The 19,119-nt window shown below is 41.7% G+C and overlaps 1 protein-coding gene across 18 annotated transcripts in view; it reads right to left on the bottom strand.

The window, feature by feature from the left end:
• Positions 1-19,119, bottom strand: part of KLHL32 (kelch like family member 32) — a 494,024-nt gene that overhangs the window by 92,029 nt on the left and 382,876 nt on the right. For 17 of the 18 annotated variants that reach the window (XR_011019321.1, XM_068231202.1, XM_068231188.1 and 14 more), the window contains one exon: positions 12,216-12,431. Coding sequence is in view for 17 of the 18 variants with exons in the window: in XM_068231202.1 (XP_068087303.1) it covers positions 12,216-12,431 (216 nt within the window). In the remaining variant the exon portion in view is untranslated. Of the gene's footprint in view, positions 1-12,215; positions 12,432-19,119 lie in introns of those variants that run through there. The other variant, XM_068231203.1, reaches the window with a different exon arrangement.

The raw sequence follows: 19,119 nt of genomic DNA, 5'->3' as shown, positions 1-19,119 counted from the left end.
CCATTTCCTTTAAGAGTTAAAAGTAAATAAACACACAAACACATAGAAAAAGTATTTTAATTGAACAAAAAACATAACCACGAAAAAAGTCCTTTAATATTCTTAATTAACCATTAATACTTACCTGTCCCTTTAAAAGCCAGTTCCCACGCAATATCCTCGGAAATATACTAATCAGTTACAATGTAACAGTTGTTACAATGTAACAACTTTGTTACTTTGTAACACCACCGCACCCGACGTCACTCGCCGCTCACCCGCCGGCCGCCGCATACACTAACGCTAAGTCCCCGCCGGCTCCCGCCGTCCACACCTGTCACCCATATACATGCTGGCACCCATGGGTGCCAGCATGTATATAGGTGACATGTGGGAGAGGCGGGGAGGGCAGCGAGAGCCGGCGGGACTTAGCGTCCTGCACACCCGACAGAGCTCTGAGCTATATAGCTCAGAGCTCTCTAAAGCATCTTTGTATTTGGGCTCCAAGGAGCCCCATTGGTCCTCAGCAGACCAATGGGGTTCCTTCAAATCAGAAGGAACCCCATTGGTCTGCTAAGGACCAATGGGGCTCCTTGGAGCCCAAATACAAAGATGCTTTAGAGAGCTCTGAGCTATATAGCTCAGAGCTCTGTCGGGTGCAGGACGCTAAGTCCCCGCCGGCTTCGCTGCCCTCCCCGCCTCTCCCACATGTCACCTATATGCATGTATATGGGTGACAGGTGTGGGCGGAGTGGACGGCGGGAGCCGGCGGGGACTTAGCGTGTATGCGGCGGCTGGCGGGTGAGCGGCGAGTGACGTCGGGTGCGGTGGTGTTACAAAGTAACAAAGTTGTTACATTGTAACAACTTTGTTACATTGTAACTGATAAGTATATTTCCGAGGATATTGCGTGGGAACTGGCTTTTAAAGGGACAGGTAAGTATTAATGGTTAATTAAGAATATTAAAGGACTTTTTTCGTGGTTATGTTTTTTGTTCAATTAAAATACTTTTTCTATGTGTTTGTGTGTTTATTTACTTTTAACTCTTAAAGGAAATGGGTAAGGGGTACAAGTACCTCTATACTCATTTATCCTGGGAGGGGGGGTGGGCATCTGGGGGACCCCTTTTTAAAGGGGACTCCCAGATGCCACCATGAACCCCCCCCACCCAGGAAATCGCGGCCTCCACCTCCACCGCCCATCGGAGGTGGAGAAGAGCCCCTTGTCCTTGGATTGGACAAGGGCTCGGAGGGGGAGGGGAAAGCTTGGCTGCACCTCCCCTTCCGAGACCCCCCAATCCATGGACCATGCGGGCTGGTATAGTCAGGGTGCGGAGCCCCACGTGGCCGGTGCTCCGCATTCTGGCTATCCCAGTCTGCATGGGGGACAAGGGGTTAAAGAGGTCTGGGAGGGGGGACCCCACGTCATTTTTTTTTAATATTTCCCACACTCAGAACGAAGTAAGTAAAACTCTTCCCACTTGGGGGAATCTATGAAAATAAAACACTATTGTTACCTGTGCAAAAAAAAACTGACATTTTCCGCATTTAAAAGACATTTTTGCCCTTGAAACTTAAAAATCGATTTTCTCAAAAACTATAAGGTCTTTTTGAAAAAAAAATTTTTCCTCTTATTCCCACTGATCCCCTTAATATACCCTGTGAATTTGGTGTTCCTACATTTTAAGCAGGCTTTGCTATTAACCGTTAAAGTTGGCAGGTTTTTAAATGTATATATTTTTACTTTGAAACTTTAACATCGATTTTCTGAAAAACTATAAGGTCTTTTTGAAAAAAAAAAATTTCCTCTTATTCTGTCTGATCTCCTTAATATTTTTCTCCAAATTTGAGGCTCTTAGCACTTAAGGGGGCTTTGCTATTAACCCTTAAAGTCGGCGGCTTTTTTATATTATACGGGAGCGTAATATTACGCGATTACGGCAGACTGTGTAATTTCAATGGGAGTTTACTGTCTTACGCGTAATTTGTTACGCGTAATAACGTAACCTACGGTCTACGCGTAATTAATTACGCGTAATACCGTAACCTTACACGTAACGCTTACGGTGCATTTGTAGTGAATTACGATGCGTAATTACGCTAATGCGTAATTTCGGCCCAGCACTGCTTCCAACAAAAGACAAAAAATAAAAACAACAAATTAATTTGCTGATAGCATACTGGTTGGATCTATCCCCTCACTTCCTGTTGCCAATGACACCACACAACATGAAGGAGTCCCCAACATGCTCATGGCCAATAAGAAAAATGACTTCTTTATAATAAGTTTTGGCTGTGATCAGCAACACACAATGCACAAAGCAAGTAATATGTTTACTTTATTTTCAGCTAGGACTTTTGTCCATATATACTATATTTATGGCAAAGAAATGTAATGAACAATATACAAAAAAAAGCATTAAGCTAGCACGGCAAAACTATCAGGAAGCACATCCTAGTGGATAGGTTAAAAGAGTCTTTCCGCATAAAGAAATCATAGAGACTTAAGTCAGTATGTGACTGTTTCATCAGTACTGCAGGTGGTCTTCTCCATGCCCTCGACAGCCAAACTTTAATATCCTGACTACCAGGCTCTGATTGCAAAACTCCATTCCCAACATACTTTAGCAGTGCAAAGCTGGCTGGATACTAGAACACACTGCAGGGGCTGATTAAGAAAATGTCAGGCTCAGTAATATCAATCCCATGAACATTCATACATCTGCTCCTTTTCTATTCTTTGTGCTCATGCCCTATCTTATTTTAATTCTCAGCAAACTCTGCTCAGCATTCTTCTTATGGAGAACACCTGTAGGCTAGACAACTGAAACACTTTACAGATGTACAAATAAAGGTCAGGTATATATACATGAACTGGTTTTACTGGCATTAACATTTGTTTTCACTGGTAGGGATTGACATTATCTGAAACTTAGGGGTGTATTTATAAATGGATAAATGTTCCAACGTTCAGCCTTAATTTGCTGTATATTTACTATATCCATGTTTCCCTTTATTGCTTTATTATTCACAGACAAATCTCCTCCTTCCAAACAATCTGCTAAGCTTGATGTGTATTCTTTATATGATAGTTTGAAGTTTGAAGTTTGAAGTGGACCCAAATTAAAAATACAAGATTTCAGAAATAAAATGTATTTTCTAAATTATAATAATAAATAGCAGCCCTTTTTCAGCTGCATGATGACAAATATAAAATATTTTACATTTATTGGAGAAACCACTCCCTTCCTTTCAAATTGCCGGGACAGAATCCAGCAAAATGCTGGAGTAGGTAGTGTCTGGCAATGGAGGAATTGCTAATGGCTGCCACCTGTATAGCCCTAGTTATGAAAAAAGAAGGGTGAAATGCTCATAGGCTTGAAGGAGTGTTTATTTATCTTTGTATGTGTCAGAGTAGTGCAACTAAATATTTTGAATTAAAAAAATGTTTGGTTTGGGTCCGCTTTAAGACAGATACAAAGAAAACTGGAGCAAGACTGGACACTTACTAGAAGCAAACATTCACCGTTATTGTTTTACTTAACAGCTGACACACTTAATAAATTACGCATACATGATTATACAATGGTGATTCTTCCAAACAAGATCAAATAAGAAAACAACCCATTCCTGCACATAATACTTTATCCTGCAATCTCTTACAAGCAGGGGTGTAACTAGACGGGAGCGGCCCCTGCGATGAGCTGTGGCTACTAACTACTAACCTTCCCTCCCTCTGATACAGGGGACTATACCTCAGATCAGGTGTTTCAGTGGCTACACTTGTTATGGGTATAAAGAACTTGACTTGTATGCTTGTGTCGCATAACAAAGAGAGAAGGCAGAAGGAGAACCACAATATGAAGTAAACCATCAGACACAGGAGGACACGTGCCAGCAGGACAGGTGAGATTACTGCCAACACTCATTGCCAAATCAAATGCTGCTAGCAATGTGCTCCCAATCCACTGCTAATCAAGCAAATTTTTCTATCCTGCGCGATCAACCTAATCTTTCAATTTTGGACTGAAAACGACCGGGCAACATTTGCATTAGCGAACCTGTTATATACCAAACTTGCAGTATATTAAAGGGCAAAATCGCCTAGTGTTAGCTTTAGATTTTAAATTATTTAATATTATTTTAAATGTTTAAAAGCATGATCTGACCACATTCATCTGACCAATGATGGATTTGCAAATGTTCCATTCTTTCATAAGTGTAGGAGACAGGCAAGAGGAGCAGGTCAACGCCCCTTTAGCATGATTGACAACACATGACAGGTGACTCTTGTTCACAAATTATATTGACCTCCAAATAAACCATAAACAGTTGGGTTCATGGCACTGTTCCACCATAGCAGCCTTTCTCAACCTTTTTACCTTGGAGGAACCCTGTAAATAACTTTTGGACCTCAAAGAACCCCTGCAAACAATTTTTTGGTCTCGAGGAACCCCTACATTTATTTTTCAGGCGGCATGGTCTTTAAATAGGTTAGGCTGCTAATTTCACTACCCCCTATTACACTGCCACTCATTATACTGTCTCCTGACCCCCCAATTTAGTGCTTCTTGTTACAGTACCACCTATTATAGTGTGCTTTATTATACTTCCCCCACGATGGGGTAAAATGCCAAGGAACCCCTGCAGAGTCCTCAAGGAACCCTGGGGTTCCAGGGAACCCTGGTTGAGAAAGCCTGCACCATAGGGACCAGCAGCTCGGTGGACGCAGAGATGCTAGAACAGCTGACATCTCTCTCTAAGTACAGATCTTCTCAGTGAGACAGACTAATTTGATCAGGAAATATAATCTGCGAGCCTAATACTATTGAAAAATCACCAAACGGCTAATGGAGAACTCGGGTGTTCAAAGCACTGTCTGCCCAAGCTGTAAGGCCATCAAAAACGTGACCAGCAGTTTCCGGGCATGTCCTAAGGAGTGTCCTTTTATGTATAGCTTTTTCTGTGCTATGTATAGCATAGATGAAGCAGACATAGTTTTATCCACTGTGCTACACAATTAGGTTTAAGGGAGCAAAACAACAAAACTGTCTCATTTCATAATTCTTGCATCATTTCCATTATGTTTACTTTCACTAACTGGAGGCACAGTTAATTTAATAGTGTAAATGTGTCTTTTAAGGTATTTATGACATGGGATATAATAGCTGCATCCAAGTATCAGGTTGTCTTAAGGTTACATGACATGATTACATAGTATTATGTAATCTTTGGGCCTCCAGAAATCTGTATTAGCCAGCCTCCCCCCACCCCAAATATATTAGTATTAGTTAGTCTTTGTGCCCCCCACCACCAAGATTAGTATTAGCTAGGCCCACAACCCCCCCAAAAATGGTATAAGGTAGCCTTTGTACCCCCAGATATCATTCCTAGGTAGCCATGGTCTAGCCCCCACCCCCTACAATGCAGAGTAAGCAGGCAGCCGGAGGGCGTGAACTCACCTGTGCTGCCAATCTGCTCCATCTTCATGTCCCATCAACACACTCCAGTATCCTGATATTTTCTCACCAGCACAGTGTGCCATGAACAAATTGATCTCACCACATTAGCGCACCAGGTCCCTCCCCCTACCCGTAAAAGTTATAGGGGTGTCAAGGACTATTGCTCTGCCATAGCTTACAAAAAACTGTTGCAGTGAATATGATTTCTCCTGTGTACCCTTACCTGTCCAGGAAAGAGGCTGATTTTAGAAGAAGTGGCATTAAATGCAGCTGCTCCATAACATATTGAAATAATGTACAATAACTGGTTGATGGGCCTACAAAGTGCTGCAGTGCAGCGGTGGGTTCATCTCATGCAGCATGGCTTCTTTTAAAATCAAACTCTAGTGACCAGGAGCTTAATATGTTACATTTCAGTTTTTTTTATACTGCTTTGACTCTGTAATTCACAAAGAAATATGCATTCATTATTTTTGTTTTTATGAAGTAACTGCCATTTTAGGTAAGCGTAACACACTTGGTTCATCTACTTCTACCTAGAGATGTGTCTTTACGTCCCTCATCTCCTTACCTTCTCACCTAGACTTTCAGCTAAGCTGCTGTGGTGTCACAATCAATAGAGCTTCTGGTTTTTAAATGAGAGGTTAATAGTTCAACTTTTCCTTAGTACCTTTATACTCAGAAAAACTGAACTTCATTGATAGAGATAATGTGAACCTAATATACAGAACTGTCCTTGGAAGCTAATATTATCAAGGGGCATTTCAATGTAAGATATTTGTGTTCAGCTGATGGTGACACTATTGCTGCATAGATGACAGTGAAAGTATAAATGAAAGATGTACGAGTCACCTGGTCTTTCCATTGCCTAAACTGGGTATAGTTTTGCTGGTTATTTTTTTTAAAGATCTCACAGGCTGTGGTTCTGGTCAGCGTTAAAGCAAACCTGAAGCAAAAAAAACCCCAAAAAACTTAAGATATAATTTATTGTATTGATATTTTTATTTTCAGTTATACAGCTTTTTTTTTTATACAACATTGTCTCATTCTGTAATATTTACAGTCTAGAAAGGACACTGTTTAAGCTATAAAACAGAGTAGAGTGAATGACTCTTTGAACTTTCCTGCAGTAAAACCTTATCCCAAACTGTCTCTCACTGTTTCTCTACTGTGCTTCAAAAAAAACAGGACTGTATCTGGCCCATGTTCAGGTTGCAGAAGCTTGTTTGCATAGATAACAGAATTATTTTTTTTTAACTCTGCCTGTACTGGAAAACAACATGAGACTCATTTCTTTGCTAATAATGTTCTATTTCTTAGCTGTACTATACGTACAATTAATTATCTAATAATCATTATTCATCTAATATTCATTATTAATATCCAATTTATTTTCGCTTCAGGTTTGCTTTAAGTCATGTTGGACACAGTATAAAAAACACACACATACTATGTGTTTAACCACCCTGGCGTTCTATTACCTGCGCCAGGGTGGCGGCGCAGCAGTTTTAAATTTTTTTTTAAAAAAATCATGTAGCTAGCCTAGTGCTAGCTACATGATGCCCCCCTCCCTGCGGCGTCCGACGCGTAGCTTCGATCGCCGCCGGCGCGTACCCACGTAAGGAAATCCCATTCTGAACGGGATTTCCTTAAGGGCTTCCCCCGTCGCCATGACGACGATCGTGAGGACGTCATCGTCGTGACGTCAGATGGAGTCCCGATCCACCCCTCAGCGCTGCCAGGCACTGATTGGCCAGGCTGCGCAGGGGTGCGACGGTTACTCGGTGGGTAGCGGCGCATCGGCGGCGAGCAGCGGCGATCAGGACCAACACGCAGCAAGCAAAGTGCTTGCTGCATGTTTTTAAAAAAAAATTGTGGAAATCGGCCCAGCGGGGCCTGAGCGGCGCCCTCCAGCGGTCATGGACGAGCTGAGCTCATCCATACCGCTAAGAAGGTTAACAACCATTGTTCCTGTACCATGGTCTAGAGCAGGGCCGGCCCACTCATGAGGCGGGGTGAAACTTTTGCCTCAGGCGGCAAATTTCCAGGGGCGGCATCCGCCCGTCCGTGCGGGGAGCCGGCCGCCGAGCTGGAGGGGTAGCTGACAGGACGGGGGTATTGGGCCTAGCGGCGGGGAGGGGGGGTCAGACCCCCCCCCCCTCCCTCGCCTGGGTCCCACGTCCTCCGCTCCCCTCCAGCCTTACATAGAAGCAGCCGCTATTTGTAAGAGGCACGGGCGGGGAGGACTCACCTCTTCCTCGATCCAGCGTGCGCTCCACTGACGTCACTTCCTGCAACGCTGCAGGAAGTGATGTCAGTGGAGCGCACGCTGGGAAGAGGTGAGTCCTCCCCGCCCGTGCGTCTTACAAATAGCGGCTGCTTCTTCTATGTAAGGCTGGAGGGGAGCGCAGTTCGGGGGACCCAGGCGAGGGAGGGGGGGGTACGACCCCCTCCCCGCCGCTAGGCCCAATACCCCCGTCCTGCCAGCTACCCCTCCAGCTCGGCGGCCCCCCAGAGTGGGGGGGGTGGCGGCGGCAAAAATTTTTTTGCCTCAGGCGGCAAAAAGTCTAGGGCCGGCCCTGGTCTAGAGTCTAGACTATACCGTAAGCACAATGATAATGTCAGAAAAACTGAAACAAACATACATCTTGAGTTCATTTATAACTGGAATGATAATTTGTATAAAAAGTATATTGCAATTACTAACCAATATCAAGAAAACTGTGGATAGGTTTGGGGTGCACAGAACTCAATAACATGTAAACGGTTTACCATAGATCACAGGAGTCTCCTTTGAGTCTCTGCCGCTCTGTGCTGATTTCTTTACAGTCTTCATTGAAAAAATATAGGATGGAAATTTGTCAAAGTCAATGAGTACTTTATTTCACTGTGAGTAGCCAGTAACGAACAATACAGCAATGTAATGAGATTCAGTAGCCGTGTCTCCAGCCTGTCCATCACACACTGCTTATATAAAACACTCTGACACTAATCCTCAGTTCTCCCCAATCTTCACCTCAGATGCATATTAGATTCATCCATGGTATATTGCATTACTAGTATAACCTTTGCAAAAATGATGAACTTGGCTATTCTTCAGGCATTATTACAGGTCTAAATTTAATTCCTTACTATTGGCTTTTTCTGAGGCTGAATTACTTATTTACTAAGATAAAACAAAATAAATCCTTATTGCCTCCCGAACAACAGCACTAAAGTGGTTGATATTTATGGTTATTGTTAATTAATTCTCACTGACCATGAATAAAAAGTCTAGCCTCCGGCAATAAACCAGTTATAAAGAGAGTGCATTGCAGCATTAGCAACCTTTAGAGAGGCATTAATGATAAATAATAAGAGAATACTGCAGACATCACTGTCACTCAACTAAATTCATATGAAAAAGACAGTAAAACAAAACTACTTTTATCTACCATGCAACATTTTGGACTCAAGTGATCACATGGTTCAGCTTCTTACTTTTATGTCATTTCTGTAGGAACTAAAAGGAACACGATCGTCATCTACTAAAAAGCTACGAAGTATGACAATGCCTTCATTACTATACTATGCAGTGCTTTAACCAGAGTGTTTTAGGTTCATTTTAGAACACTACATAAATACTGTGGTCCTGAGTCAGCATGACTTAACTGGGTATCCCTTATTATGAATCCCCCAAGCCTTATAACTTATACAGAGATATAAATAATCCCTGTCTTGCTCTGATGAGGAGGGCCATACCATATAACAGGTTGGATTACTCTCTCTATTGAGGGGGTTTACAATCACTTCCTGCACCCTTGACCTCAGTGAACCTCCAAGGCTATAATGAGAACCCTGAACATCTCAGACTAGAGCAATTTATTTTGGGGTTGGGTTTTCTGATGCACCACTTAAAAGTACAGGGTATTGCCAGTAGGTTACAGGAGTAACCAAAATGCTGCACTATATGTTAATTGGGCAACAGTGTCTGGCTATTAAAAATAGGTGGAGTGCCATAGGAGAAGTTGTAAAATGTAAGCACCATCACTTGTTTATTATACCACTTTGATTATTGGTGGCAGGATCCTCTTTACTTTGGCACCGATGTTTGGCTTTTACACAGCTGCAATTTTTGTCCACTAAAGATGACAAAAGCTGAGGCTAGGATTAGGTAAACTGTTAGGCCAAGGATTCATGTGTAGAGTACTAGATCTGATTTTTTAAACCCAATAATTTAGTCAACCATTACGGTTTGCAAACATTACATTGATGCGAGTTTTGTCTCCCTATGGATCTGATTAAAATTGAAGCAGAATCCAATTGTTTGTGCAATGAGAATCAGGACTGAGTTGGGGCCTTCCCCTTCTTCTTTTACTATATTTCTTTTATTGGCCAACTCTCACTAGACTGGTGCACACTAATTCAGTCAACAATACCAAATGACTCCAAATGGGGATATTTGAGCAGTGGGAGCAGCCTAATACGGGATTTATGAATCAGGCTTTGAATCTCACTCCATAAACAGTAGGACACAGGTCCAATTTTCTTTACAGACCACTCCTTGAAAATTTGCACTTGAGTAGGAGGGTCTTGATACTGTATTGCCATCAGCAGTTGGCATGCCTGTAATTTTACCACAAACTACATAGATTAATATTGTTGTCATGGTTACAAAAAAAAGGAACATTTCAATTTGTTCACAGTTTTAGAGAATATAATTATTTTAGTGTTATTTAAACATCTAACAAAAAATATGTATAAATAAAATATGTTTAAACATCTAACAACAAATATGTATAAAGTAGACCCCTTGATTAATGTTTCATAAAGAGACCAAGAACACTGAAGCATGGGGGGAGACCTGAGGTTTTTCGTGGGCAGGAAAAGCACAATAGAATGGGGGTGTATGCAATAATCTGCGTGAAGCAAAATTACATTCGTAAAGTTTTGTCGCACAAGGAGTAGAACAGAATGCAATACATAACACTCTACTGATCATACGTAAGACTTTACGTGCATAATTCTGCTTAACACAGCTTATTGCATACATACCATGGTTCCATAGCCTAGTACTACAAATAAGAGAACAAAGCTTGCATCTGTAGAGCTGGATTTTAGGTCAGATGTCTGCTGAGATCATTCACTGGCCCCACCACATAATCACACGAGGTTGGATAGTGTCACAGCTGTGGATCATGAAAAGGCCAGGAAGTAATTGGAAGACAAGCAGGACAGAAAGAGTAACTAAACTACTTATACGCTTTTCTGCCTTTACTCTGCATTCAGAGGCTCAGCAGGCAGTTGTGATACAGAAGGCCTTCACAAGTCTTCTGGGAACACACCTGTTCCTATACCACTGGGAGCACTTCTGCATTTTAAGGTACAATTTGTTGAGAAAGTCAGATTTCTCTGGTATTTCATAGGCCGGATTGCTCAATACTTTGATTGCAGCAAACACCAATGAAGTAAAGGCACTATAGATAGACTTGCACTCTCCTTACTAAGATTCTAACAAAATTGATAAAAATGCACTAAAGGTACACTTTAGTGTACCCACATCATAAACATATAAAATCAGCCCTTACCAATGATGTGATTGTAATGCATTTGTGATTTTGTCCTCCTGAAGAGTTCTGAGAAATTTGTGGCCGCTTATGGTTTCCAATTACATACTGCACACCGCAGCCTGCATTATGTGCATATACGTATTTCAAAAAGTTCTCCGCACTCCTTACATGAGTTAAAATCACAAGTCCTTTATTAATATCATAGAAAAATGTAGCAAAAAATATGTCAGCATGCAAGCTGACGCGTTTCTGACCCAACCGGGTCCTTAGTTGTAGCTAGAATGATATGTACAAGTCTGTCTTAAATACCCAGATGCCACTCCCATTAACTACCACACCTAAGAGGTGATATAAGCTTTCTTAAAGGGGAAACATCCCAGGTGAAAGAGGAGTGGACTCCAGTGTATTGCACAATAATTTGCGTTCATATATATATACATAAAATAATTGTATAAACAAACTTAAAACAGGGTCATAATGAGGAAAAAAAGAAGGGTTAAACATAGGCAGTATATACAAATTACCACTGGATACTATATGTAATTAACTGAAGCCTGCACAGGTAATAGAAAGAATATACCAAATATTCCATACAGGCGGAAAATAGGCAATAAGCCAACAACCAACCCGTGATGGTATATATAATGTAAACAAATGCAAGTGTATATTATATAGAGATACCAAAAAGTACCAAATGAGAACCACAGGAGCACCAAAGAAGTACCGGAGAACCAACAAAGTACCAGAGAGATCCTTCCTAAGACCAACTACATAGTCCACACTTAAATTCAAACAAACACGTTGGCATCCCATCTATTATGTGCATACACACCACAACTAATATTGCTTTATCTGTGTGTGTAAATCTTACTATCATAACCAGTAGATGAGGTTTGGTCATTGTTCTGTGCTTCGCTGTTCTTTTGAATGCCCCTCCCACTTCCTGGGCACAGTTAGGAACAGGAAGGAATAAGCAGAAAGCAATCATGAGAGCTGACTTCAGATCACAGGTAAGTAAGTAAAGTTTTCACACAGATATTTATATATTTAATATACTCGATTCATGTTATAAGCACACCTATCCCATAAAGCATGGTAGCATCAAAGGCAATGTTTTTTTTTTTCTCTCTCTCGAAACATAATACCATGTTTTTAAATGATGAATGTTCCTGCGAGTGACCAGGAGGTTTTTCGGATTTATATGTATGATGGAAATGTTACTCACCTGCCATATTTGTTCTTCACTAAGGGACGTTAATTGATCACTCTTCAGAACCTCTCTGAGTAGACGGAAGGGTAGCGCAAGAACCTCCTCTGGGTGATTTTTCAGAAGTTCTGATAAGTGCTTTACTAGAAAGTCTATCACAGCTCCTTCCAATAAGGTCAGATTAAACAGGTCCGCCAGTTTGTACAAGTCCAGATAGTTAAAGCTATTTAGTTCCTGGAATTTAAAATACAACAAAAATTAAAATACATGGAAGCCACATTTAACATTTACAAGAAAAACAGAACAGAAAAAAAAACAGAAAATAAGTTTTGTTAAAGGAATACTGTAGGGGGGGGGGGGGTGTCAGGGGAAAATGATTTAAACGTACCCGGGGCTTCTAATAGTCCCCCCGCAGACATCCTGTGCCCGCGCAGCCACTCACCGATGCTCCTGTCCCCCGCCTCAGCTTCACTTCTGGAATTTCAGACTTTAAAGTCTGAAACCACTGCGCCTGCAGTGCGGTGTTCTTGCTCCCACACAGTATGGTCTGTGCCTGCGCAGTACACTCCTGGTGACATCAGCGGGAGCAAGGACACGGCAACGCAGGCGCAGTTGTTTTCACACTTTAAAGTCTGAAATTCCAGAAGTGAAGCGGAGGCGAGGCCGGGGCATCGGTGAGTGGCTGCGCGGGCACAGGATGTCTACGGGGGACCATTAGAAGCCCTGCGTAAGTTTAGCTCATTTCCCCCCCCCCCCTCGATTCCCCTACAGTATTCCTTTAAATAGATTTGGATTACGGTACTGGATTTTAATAAAATGTTTTTAAAGCAAGTACCCATACTTGTTTTCTTGTTTTTCAAAGCCACTCTGTTCTCTTTTACTACTTCCTTTTGTAGTATTTAGCTAAGCATGCAGAATGCACATACACTTAATAAGAGCACCTAACACTATCCTGTATAGCTGAGCACTGTGCTGCAGCCAATCCAGTGTTCAGCTATTTGATAGCCACACTCCAAGACCTATTAACCATGAGATTGTTGATATACAAGTTCTGCTATATAGTAGACAAATCTTGGGCCGGTATCCAGAGGTCGGTTATGTAGAAGCTGAATCCCAGGCATCAAATATCCACTCCCACTGACTAACCTGCCAGTATCCAGAGTTTGGCTATATCAAATCCGAACCCTGCGCCAGTGTCTAGAGTTCACGGTACCATAGTCCAACCCTGGCCCCAGTATCCAGAGTTTAGAGTTACACTGATAAAGTGTAATATTATTGTGATAAATACCCATCACCAGTTTGCACTGAGGCTAAAGGGATAGTACACCATACCGTATAATAAACACTCTGTGTCCAGTGAGGGTATTGTGTGGTGTACCATCTATTTAGCCATAGTGCAAACTGGTGATGGGCATGTACAACAACAATATTACACAATATCAGTGCTTCTAATAGCAGATACCGACATTATGTGTGTGGTACGCAGTTAGCCATGAAGAGAATCCAAAGACCTAACAACATAAGTTGTTTAGGTGATACCTTTAACCCTTTGGGGACCAGCCACCTAACCCCCCTTACCAGGCATTTTTGCATGGGGGGGGGGGGGATGTTGGGGGGGGGGGGTGGTCAGGCAGCCGGATCCCTCTTAGGGCTTGCTGGGCTGTGTGTGTCCCCTGTAGCTGGCAGCCTTTACTCACCTCCCAGGCTCCAGCGATGAGCCGCAGTAGATCCATCCGCTCCGGCCGGCATCCCCGCTTGTACGGACTCCGTTCCGGGTCTCGGCTTGATGACGTCATCAAGCCGGGACCCGGCACTGAGGTCAGAGCGAGCAGGGATGCCGGCCAGAGCGGAGCGCCAATCGTTGTGGGAACGTCAGGGAGGTGATTGGATCCTCTTCTACCCCTCCTATCGCCACAACTGTCACAGTGATCACTATGATCCGCCGGCTATCATAGTGATCACAAGCCATATAACAGCTTAATCTCTCCTCTCGGGTGCGCACGATCGCGTCGAGAGCAGAAACTGCGGGCGGCGTCGATGCTACACCGCATCAGGCTAGAACAGCCACAAGTGCGGCGTAGGATCTCATAGAGGCGGTCCCCAAAAGGTTAATGACTAACTGTAAAAGAGTTCTTTGCAAGCTTCCGAAGCTTTAAGTTTCTTCAGTTCTGATCCAGCTCTGTATCATGCCTGGAGAAGAAACTTAAAATTTCAAAAGCTTGTAAAGAACTCTTGAACAGTTGGTCATTAAAGGGATCACCTAAATGACTTTTGTTGTTATGTCTTCAGACACATTATGGGCTTGATTCACTAAACCGTGACAACTCAAATTCGCAAACGTGAAAATGCGCGTGAAAACGGCCGTGATATGAGTTATCATGCTTTAGTGAATCAAGCCCCAAATGTGTGAGCTATTGAAGATTTGCTGCCACACCGGTATCCATTATATTGATGCGCAGCAGCTTTACTCTATGAACCATTATGTACCTTCATCTGCTGCAGCGCTCATCTTGTCTTGGACTGGTAACTTTACAGACAGATTGATCGCCAATATCTGGGTTTCGTAATTGTGCTTTAGAGTTTGAATAGCGCAGTGGTTTTCAGTTATTCTATTTTTCTTTACACAGTAGGCGCTACTACGATCAAACAGAATAGTATACATATTTATGGGCCATGCTCACTGGCAATAAAAAGCACATCTTTATTTATATAGATTGTTCACATCTATAAATGCCATGAAAATGTCTCCCATCATGGTGGCCTCATCACCCATACATAAAAACAACCTTGCCACTGTAGTAATGGCAATGGTGGAATCAACCCCCACAAAAGGAACGCTGCATGTTTCAGTCAAAAGACCAGTGCAATGTGAAAATGAGCAGCATCACTGATAATCATTAAAGCATATAGCATATAGAGCTAATGTGAGACCAGAGGATGGAATGCAGAAAAACAGGAGGAGAATATCCAAGTGATATTTAGATGATTAAAGGACAATTTAAGTGTAAGGAATATGGAGGATGCCATATTTATTTAATTTTAAGCAATACCAGTTGCCTGGTAGCCCTGTTGGTCCATTTGGCTGCAGTAGTGTCTGAATCACACAACTAAAACAAGCATGCGGCTAATCTGTTCAGATTTGACAAAAATGTCAGAAACACCTGATCGGTTGCATGCTTCTTCAGGGTCTGTGGCTAAAAGTATCAGAGGTAGAGGATCAGCAGGACTACCAGGCAACTGGTATTGCTTTCAAGCAAATAAATATGGCAGCCTCTATATACCTCTCACTTCAGTTGTAGGTTGTTAAAATGTCTGGGTAAAAATGCAAAAACTATTGTATTGAGGCATATCCAATGCAAAACTAGTTCTGCTCCCTAGTGGAGAAAGATGACATTGGCCCCCGACAACAGAGGCAAACACAAAATAATTGCATTTACTGGGTCCACTTTACAGATAGACACTTTGCAAGCTTGTGCATATTCTACTAAACTTAGGCAGTGTGTTATCCTCATCAATATATTCCTCTAACCACACAGCTGCAATGAAATAAAGTGACTCATGTACCTGTGCGGTGACTCATTATGTAGCAAACTAGGCAAATTTAACATATGCTTAATTAGTTTAGGTAAAACACCAAATATGCATGCAGATTGACCGATTAATTCTATAGCACATAAAACAAGTATTTATTCCTAATTGGGCATACTGATAAATTATCATTCATACTAAGTCTCCGCTTATTTTTTCACTCGGAAAGACATGCACATGAATTTAAATACTAGTATCTAATTTATACAACATAAAATGTGTTCAGACTTTCATTTAATTTACGAGTAACAGAAAAATTGCAACAAATCATTTAATGTATCCTTTGTATGTTTGGATGTTCCCATGTGTTCCTTTGCAGAATGTTATAGGAGAATGCTTACTTTAAACATGTTTGAGGTCTTATAACTTAAAGCAGGGCTACAGGAAAAAAAAAGTCAGTCCTCATTGTTCTCTCCTTTTAAGATCCAAAGATATCATTACTCACCATGTGACTTTCCTTCCTCTTATGGGTATGTAGAGTAAAAGGAGGAAGTGGTGCAGGCACTAAAACTGTTAGGATCTCCGGACTAGTGCAGTTCACTTACTGAAATAGGCATGGCCGGATTTGAGGCAAAGACAAAAAAGGCCATGGCCTAGGGCAGCAAGGGGTGGGCAGCAGGGTGGCACACTAAAGCAGTTAAACTGCCAAGCATGTAACCTGCAGCAGTCATTAAGTCAGTCCGCGGACACTCTGCTTCCATGGGGCGAGCAGTGGAGCATTGGTCCGGTCCTCCCCCATCCTGTGCTGTGCTCCCCCAAGAACAGCACAGAATGGGGGGAGCACAGGACCAGGGAAGTACATAGGATGGGGGAGCACAAGATGAGTGCACAGGACCAGGGAAGTACATAGGATGGGGGGAGCACAATATAAGAGCACAGGACCAGGGAAGTACATAGGATGGGGAGAGCACAAGATGAGTGCACCGGACCAGGGAAGTACATAGGATGGGGAGAGCACAAGATGAGTGCACCGGACCAGGGAAGTACATAGGATGGGGGGAGCACAATATAAGAGCACAGGACCAGGGAACAAACAGGACACGGGAAGAGCACAGGGCAGTTGGGGGTGGGGTTGGTGACAGTGGGCCTGGGGCAGTAAAATGTTACAATCCGGCCCTGGCAATAGATCTGTTCCAGACTGACAAGTGTTACAAGTGTGAACAGATCTGACTTATAAAATAAGATCCGTTCACAGACCAAAAAATAAACCCAAATAAAACAGACCAAAAAATATCCGTGGTCTACTGTAGTAGGCACACAGCCTAACATCTGCTAGATCATAAATCTCAGTGCCCAAATGCCACACACCTTTATGTCACTGGTGAATTACTACAGCCGGTTTTTCCAATCGCAAAAAAAACTTTTAGGAGTGCACTATTTACTAAATAATAAATATTTTTCATAAAGGATTATTCTATTTATTAGAACACTTTTACAAATCGTAACGTTTATTTTCTCCAATGCTGGTGTATGCGCATGGTGCACATGGACACATAACATTCGCTCCCTTGTGCGATTGGTAAGATGCACTGTCTTTCCCAGGAGAGGAAGTTAGGATGTGTGCTCCTAATCCATTGATAGGTTTGATGCAATGAATGTGTTTGCATGTCTGCACTATGCATGTTACAGGGCCAGAGTTAGGACACCTATGTTTACCTGGGTACTTCTACGCAGTATAGGTGACTAAGCATAAGAATGCATTCTTCTGTGAACTAAAACCCTGGCTTTTAATTTAGCTGTAGGGATAACAGTTGTGCCTGGATGAGTAAATCTGTGAATGCATTTGTTTGAACATTTGCATGTGAGTGTGCGAAGGGTTAATTGATTTTTGCTGTTTCTAGCCACACCCCCTTCAGCACCTCCCTTTCCCTAATAATTTATTTAATGTCCTAACTAGAGGCGATGTGCCTGGATATATGTATGTTTATTTTCTCCAATGGTGTTGAATTGCACTCAATAATATGTACAATTTCTGAAGCAGCTCCATTTTGCCTAAGAATTTACACATACGTTCTCATAAGCTGTATTTTTTTCTCTCAGTAAGAACTGAAGTTTCCTATAAAACTGGAAATGGTTATAGGACTTTATCATTAAGTAAACCTATCTCAAAATACTAAATAATTTAAAGGTAAGTCTTACTATTAAGTTATTATTTTTAAATTGTGCAATGTGAGCATTGCTATCCAATTTTATGGATCCACAGAAAACAGCTTAGATTGAATCCAACAATTTATTTTTCATACTGGGGAATAAACAATTATATTATATCTGAATAGTGATGGTCAAGGGTATGTAAATATTATTGGCTTATTGCAAATTAAATGCAAACTGTAAGCTGCATTTTATTGGGTCAATCAAGTGCATTAGCATGTGTAAATAAGAAACTAAATCTGTCTAGTTACGGTAATTGGCAAAAATATTCTGGTGAATATGTGAATGTTGGAAGACAGAAGTTCATAATTTATTTTCATTGCCAACATGTGGGGAGAGGTTTAGAAATCCAAAAATAACTTTACAGAGTATATTGATTTTCAAAGCATTATTTTTCCCCACCAACAAATCTTAAAGGTGGACTATTTTCTTTAATAGAAGAGTACCGTAAGTTAAAGATGAACTTTAAACAAGTATTGAACTTCATCCCAATCAGTAGACGATACCACCATTCTCATGAAAAATCGTAACCTTTTTTCAAATAGAGCATCAAGTAGGTACAGTGGTGTGAAAAACTATATGCCCCCTTCCTGATTTCTTATTCTTTTGCATGTTTGTCACACTTAAATGTTTCTGCTCATCAAAAACCGTTAACTATTAGTCAAAGATAACATAATTGAACACAAAATGCAGTTTTAAATGATGGTTTTTATTATTTAGTGAGAAAAAAAAACTCAAAACCTACATGGCCTTGTGTGAAAAAGAAATTGCCCCCTGAACCTAATAACTGGTTGGGCCACCCTTAGCAGCAATAACTGCAATCAAGCGCTTGCGATAACTTGCAACGAGTCTTTTACAGCGCTCTGAAGGAATTTTGGCCCGCTCATCTTTGCAGAATTGTTGTAATTCAGCTTTATTTGAGGGTTTTCTAGCATGAACCGCCTTTTTAAGGTCATGCCACAACATCTCAATAGGATTCAGGTCAGGACTTTGACTAGGCCACTCCAAAGTCTTCATTTTGTTTTTCCTTAGCCATTCAGAGATGGATTTGCTGGTGTGTTTTGGGTCATTGTCCTGCTGCAGCACCCAAGATCGCTTCAGCTTGAGTTGACGAACAGATGGCCGGACATTCTCCTTCAGGACTTTTTGGTAGACAGTAGAATTCATGGTTCCATCTATCACA

The sequence above is a fragment of the Hyperolius riggenbachi genome, chromosome 4 (assembly GCF_040937935.1).
Source record: "Hyperolius riggenbachi isolate aHypRig1 chromosome 4, aHypRig1.pri, whole genome shotgun sequence".
NCBI classification, from domain to species: domain Eukaryota; kingdom Metazoa; phylum Chordata; class Amphibia; order Anura; family Hyperoliidae; genus Hyperolius; species Hyperolius riggenbachi.
Note: the sequence above shows the minus strand (reverse complement) of the source record. Positions and strands in the feature narration are given on the sequence as shown.